Source organism: Metopolophium dirhodum, chromosome 1, assembly GCF_019925205.1.
Source record: "Metopolophium dirhodum isolate CAU chromosome 1, ASM1992520v1, whole genome shotgun sequence".
NCBI classification, from domain to species: domain Eukaryota; kingdom Metazoa; phylum Arthropoda; class Insecta; order Hemiptera; family Aphididae; genus Metopolophium; species Metopolophium dirhodum.
Genome location: NC_083560.1, coordinates 133,769,102 through 133,775,823, shown reverse-complemented (window position 1 = coordinate 133,775,823; position 6,722 = coordinate 133,769,102). Strand labels below are relative to the sequence as shown.

General features: G+C 25.1%; 1 protein-coding gene across 1 annotated transcript; it reads left to right on the top strand.

Annotated features, from left to right (window-relative positions):
• Positions 1 to 1,745: 1,745 nt before the first annotated feature.
• Positions 1,746 to 6,722, top strand: LOC132937121 (uncharacterized). The gene is made up of 2 exons (XM_061003951.1): positions 1,746 to 1,880; positions 5,757 to 6,722. The coding sequence occupies exons 1-2, from the start codon at positions 1,839 to 1,841 to the stop codon at positions 6,483 to 6,485; spliced, it is 771 nt and encodes a 256-aa protein (XP_060859934.1). The 5' UTR covers positions 1,746 to 1,838; the 3' UTR covers positions 6,486 to 6,722.

Sequence of the window (6,722 nt, the reverse complement as noted above, 5' to 3'; positions counted from 1 at the left end):
TTTGATGATTTTTTTCAAAATTATACAATAAAAATCCTGCATAAATATTATTGAACTGATATAATGACAACTTATGGTTATGAGTAACCCAGTGGTGGTTTTTAGAGGGAGGCAAGCGAGGAACCAGTGTAATTTCAGAAATTCAAAAATATTTGTCTACCAACTACTTTATATTGGTAACTTCATACTATTTTGAATTTGTTACGTTACTTTGTTTAAAACACCTATTTAACATATATATTTGAACTTCAAACGCTCATAAAAATTTAATTTAACTATCTTAGCTAAAGATTTTTTTTTTTTGATAAAGATAGATAACCTTATAATGAATTTTCTTGTATTATATTTTAAAATCTTAGATTTAAAAAGAAAAAAATTTAGGAATTTCTAACTCAAAATAATTTGCACATTTCTGTGGTTTTTAAACTTTTTGTCAAATTTCAAACTTTAAATGCTTATAAAAAAAATTGTGACTGGATTTTTAATATTTTTCAAATGTCATTGTAACAATATATTAAGAGTCTTGTATTAGATTACAAGATACTAAAGTTGAAAATCAAATCATTATTTCGACTACTTATCGTGTACACAAACACAAAAAAAAAAAAACACATCATTATAAAATCAATACATTCATCGTTTCACTCAGAATCTAAAACTAAAAAAAAAATTATGCCTAAAATAGCTCAAAAAGAGTATAAATATTTTGAAAAATATTGTATCGTGCATACAAAATAAAATTTTGTGAAAAAATCAAGTATTTAAGGTTATTCATATTTTAATTAGATACATTACAATATAGGTATGTAAATTAAAAACTCATAAAAATATAATTTGATATTACGGTAAACTTTAATTTTTTACAGACACAAAATAAATTATAATTAAAAAAAAAACAAAAATCATGTAAAATAAATAATATGCTCAGAATCTAAAATGTAGGTACGTCATGATAATTTATTATAATGTGTAATTATATTTAATTACATTGGAGAGCATTGACTACTATTAAATATTTAAATCAGAATATATAGGTAAAGATGACGGTTTTTTTAATGTTGCATTATAAATTGTAAGCATTTTTAATTTGTATTAATGTTGTAGATTGTAAGGCTTTGTCTAGTACAAGGGCTATAGTATTTTGTGCTTTGCCTCATTTCTTATCCCCCTTTCAATTACGAGTGAATAATTTACCGTGCCCAAAAATGTTGGTAATTTAGTTTAAGTTAGGTTAGGCCAAAGTTTTGATTTAAGTGTTGTATTGATCATATTTGTTAACAGTCCGTATACAATTTAAGCTTTTTAACTGCGAAGTTTACAATGCTAAATACATATGCTTAGATTAAAATTAGCAGACATGATACATATAATATGATGTATATAACAATAATAAATTATTTACATTCCAAATTTTGTTTAGAAAAATGTAATAGTTGAGGATAACATTAAGGACTATCTATTATATTATTTGACATTTTTAATGATATGTACAGATGTAATATAAGTTTATATAGTAGTATAAATGTATAATATAGTAGGTACATAGAATATAGTACAGACGTATTTTATACATACCTATAGGTACTTATATAATATACTATGCATGTGCGTGTGCATGTTTACCTAAATGTTGATAAATATACATTTAATTAAAATAATGTTTTTATTATTTAAACAAGTGGCATTTTCAGCTCTTGATATTTTAATATCAGTACCTATTACTTTTTTTTAAACAAAATAATTGACTAACGTTACTGTCAATAAATAACTATATTATACCTATTTAATGTTTATACGTTCAGTTTATTAAATTACATATTTTTTTTAATACAAGTCAAATGTTACTCACCATAAAATTAAATCAACTACTAATAACATTGGTAAGTAGGTATTTTTATTAATCTTTGGATAGTAGGTAGGTAGTATATTTTTTATTCAAACAAAAACATATTACATATATACATAGTACATACATTTAAACAGTCTCGATAAGTCAAGTCTCAATGAGTATACAAATTAATTCCACAAAAATGTATCAAGGTATAGGTACTATAGGTGCTTTAAATCAAACTTAATATAAACACTTCAAGGGGCAAGAAAAAGTTTGAGTTATGAAGGTTTTCGAGTTACCGCGAATCAGGATCTAAAATACATCTAATTTCAGGGGACACACCACATACTTATTAATTTAACTGTTACTTTTGGGCTTTGACAGTTTTCTATAACAAAAAAACCTGTTGTAACACACAAAATCTCCCCTCACTTTAATATACCGCTTACCCTGTAAGTGAGTCTGTTAGTGAGGTAACTTTTTTAATTATTTTAAATCACTAAAAGCAGTAAAAGCCTATGTGTGTAGTAAATTGAAAAATATTTAAATATTTGTGTATGTTATCATCATTAATTAGAATATAATTTATGTAACAACAAAATAGTTTATAAGAATATTCAAGGTTTTTAAAAAACAAATTTTATTATGTTTAGAAAATAATATTGGGTTTGTTAAATAAACTGTTATACTTATAATATAATATAATATATATATATATTATTATGTATGTAGATCCTTTTAGTTAAATTTATTATAAGGAAAAATAACTATCTAATTCTTTAAAATCCAATTTAGGATTATAATAATCACTTTAATTTTTTAATACCATCAAACAGACCAACTTGGGGCGTTTAACATGGGGGCCAAAAATATTATCTTTTAGTTTTACCTCCATAACGGTCTCTTTTCAATTAACTAATGTGATACAAATATTCTGTTGTTATCTTAACAATATTTAAAATCACTTTGGTAGTGTTGCAGCATCAAATTTTAAACGAAAGTATTAATTTTTAATATCTATTGTTTTGAAAAGGTCCGAAAACTTACACTAATACTCATTGAATTAGACGTTTTACATAAAAAATTGATAGTAAAGAATATGTTCAAATGTGTGTTAAATTTACTACTCTATATTATAAAATATTATAATCTGGCATACATTTCTGTAAATTACGTTTTACTTATTTAGTCCAAGTAGTCCAACTTGGACCACTGTTATTCAACCCTGATTTGTTAATGTTATTTACATAATATTATAATACCTACTTATTTAATTGGTAAACAAGAAAGTTACCGACCTATTATTTAATACCTGACAAGAATATTATTATTTTTTTATTTTATTTTATTTTATTATAATAAGTACTTATTTAATTGGTCAACAAGAATGTTTTTATTTTTTTTTATATGTTAATATATACTCACCAGGTACAAAATATATTTGTTAAATTCAGAAAACTGTCTAGTACTTTTTAAAAATTTAACATAGTCCCCAAAGTTGAATAAAAAGTAAAATAAAAAAAAAACCATAGAAGGAATAATTTGTATGATTCAAATGTAACAGATATCAATACTTTAAACCTTAACTAAAAAAAAATGTTACATTGAAAATATGTCTAGATTAATTAATCTTAAAGTTATTTACAATAGAATTTCAAAACTGCCCAAGTTCGGCCGTTTGACGGTATTTTAATATATTTTAGACTTAAAATAAACATCAATACATATTTATAATATGCTATAGTACCTATACCTATATAATTACATAATATTATGACAATATTCTATAAATTACGATGCTCTTATTAGTTAACTTTTCAGTAGGTATTGCAATATAAACAATATTATATTTCAATAGACACAGCATAGAATAATTTAAATATTCTATGTATCTGCATGTTTAGTTATTTTATCCTAAAGCAGGTACCTAATTACTTTGAATTGACCCATTATCATTTCTTCTTTTTTTTATTACAAACTTGTCCATAGTATAGAAATAAAATAAGTAGGTAGGTAATTAACTTAAGTTGACTGAATAGGTACCTAACTAGTAAATTAAAATATTAAATGATTAATGTTTGTTATTTCTATAAAACTAAAAACACGTTATAAAACTTGGGACACATATTTGTCATTCAGGGGACACAGTATTTTAGCCCCCTGCCGCGAATTGACTATAAATCAATAGCCAACTACATGCCCAAATTGTATGGGGATGTAATTTAGTTAATTAAAATTTATTATCCTAAACTGGCTAAACATTTGAGCAAAAAAGAATGTTACGTGATTATTGATTAGGTAGATAATTACATATAAAAACAGTACCACACGAGAATTAGCTGAATACAAAATAGGCTACTGTTATGGATTAGAAACGACATTTTAACTGTCGCTAACAAAAAAAAGGTTGAATTAAATATTGTTTTTATTTTTTCTATTTCACTTACCAAAAAGAGTAAACAATAGTATCTATATAAATAAGCCGTAAGGAAAAACAATTTTTGTGCACAATTTATTTTTTTTCAAACTATAGGTACCTATATATTGGCTATTACCTATACCAAATAATGCAACCTCCATGTTTTTTTTATTTATCGAAAAATAGATATCACAACCAAATGGTTTTTACTCGTATAAAATGGTTTCTTTAAAATTTCACTTACCAACAATGCTTTGTTATGAGACGTTCACTTATAGCTAGTTACACAATTAATTGTAGTAATTATACAAAATCATACAACTTTTTGGTACCTACTTAATTTATCAAGTAGCATTATGTATTATAAATTATAATACAAAAAAATTATTTGTTAGAACTTATTATAAGGGTGATTTTTATCTGCTATGGGTCATGTAAGTAACTGTAAACTTCAACCTCAAATTCCTTCCCATATGCCTAAATTTAAATAGTAGGTATATTGTATTGTTCTATTAATTATTTATTTATTTTTATAATACGATAACCTAGGATATAATATTGTAATAGTTAAAATAATGTTATGAAAATTATTAATTAATACTACTAGGAAGAACAAGAAAATCAATCACTATCAGTTTTCCCCTGAATTAAATTATATTAAATTATTAATTATTAATACTAATTAAAACTATAAATTTTAGGCTATAATAAATTAAAATATGTTTACGTTGGTAAGGGTCTTTTATCGATTATTAAATCAATGTTTAAAGTGAAATAATATTAAAACTATCGATGTATTATATTTATTATATATATTACGCATATTACAAATCTTGAGGTTAATTTTTTTATATCAACAAGTAACGTAATTGTAAATAATGGTATCACGAAAAATGAATATTTATAGGGTTGCCAATGGTTATATATATATATTCATATTAATATGTTTAGTAGATAAATTACATATTGTACATTTTTTTAGTTGCCATGGGTTATAATTTATCAATGGTTACGTATAAAACGTTGCAAATTTTTCTAACTAATGAAACTTCTTAATTTTTCTAACTATCTAATGTGAGAGATAATTATTAGAATAACATTTTTTAATAATATAACTGGGAGCAATTTGAGGGCCAGACCGAGAGGTTATTCGAGTGAGACCTTGTTTTTTCGTAATCACAGACTTGTTATATGTCCAAATGAGTTCTGCATACGAAGTTGCCTATAGAATGTTCCTTAAAATCTAGTAGTAGTAGGGTCCCTAAATTGTACTCTGTTCCAAAAGAGAAGACCCGATATTAACCATATTAAGCCACGCACTTAATACCCACCCAGGATGCATAAACATCAGCGCCTTCAGCTCCAGCCCGGTAGAAAGGGAAAACGGGGGTTCACATTGGGTTAACTGTTATTCGACGTACGCAGAAACCGTGTCTTCTCTTTTAGAACAGAGTATGGGTAAGAATATTTTATTAAAATTGTTTTTTTTAAACATTTTAAATCTAGGTCTTTACATCTATACTTGATGAAATCACAGGAGTACAATATAAAAATCTTTTGAAAAGGAGTAAATCAACGAATGAGGCAAAAAACAAAAAAAAAATTGGACCGAGAAAAATAGAAATGGAAGGGATTTGTGAAACCCTCGGAGACTACTACAATCAATACACACCAATTAAAGATTTTATTGAAACTAAAGAAGGAAATGGTCTAAAAACCCGCTTAAAAGCAAAGAAAAAACAACATAGAACCCAAAATTGTGGTGACTCAAAAGACTATAATGCATTTACAACTTTCGTAACGAATAAACAATTATCGAGGACAGCAGGAGGATGTGATTTAATCAAGCCTCAAATACCATCAGTACCCGATCATAAATGTGAATCATTTGAGAAATATTTAATTCAATTTGGTGTTAAAGTGTGTTATAATTTTTATAAACATATATTTGGTATAAATGAAAAGGAAAAAAGAAATAAATTTTCAAAAATATTGACTAGTTATCTAAAAAGCCGTGTTAAAAAACATGAAGCAATCAAAGATAAAGAACTCAAGGCGAAGGATGCGTTAAAAATTGAAAAAAAAATTAAATGGTACTATAAAATATTGTGCAATAAAGTTATGCCACATTATAATTTATTTTACATATTTTATACTCAATATTCAAAGGCTAAAGAATCTAAGGGTCATAAAACTACTGCAAGTTGTGATTATTTTAAACGCATAGGTACCTGAGAATAAAATAAACGGGGAGTTAACAAATCAACCATAAATTATAGATCCGTGTTAAGGTGAAAAAACTTTTAGAAAGGTAACAATATAGGCACATATTTTATGTTTAATTTTTTTTATTACATCCTACATGGCTTAATATTATGCATACATTATTATAACATTAACCGAGTTTTACTGTAAAACTAAAGAATAAAATAAAGACAAGTAATTACATGATAATATATACCTAACTACTTA

What these genes read in the sequence shown, in the direction of transcription:
- LOC132937121 (XM_061003951.1), top strand. Translation starts at nt 1,839, where the DNA reads ATGTTACTCACCATAAAATTAAATCAACTACTAATAACATTG. An exon ending in ATCAACTACTAATAACATTG is followed by an intron (nt 1,881 to 5,756) that starts GTAAGTAGGTAT and finishes TTTTAAATCTAG; the next exon opens with GTCTTTACATCTATACTTGA.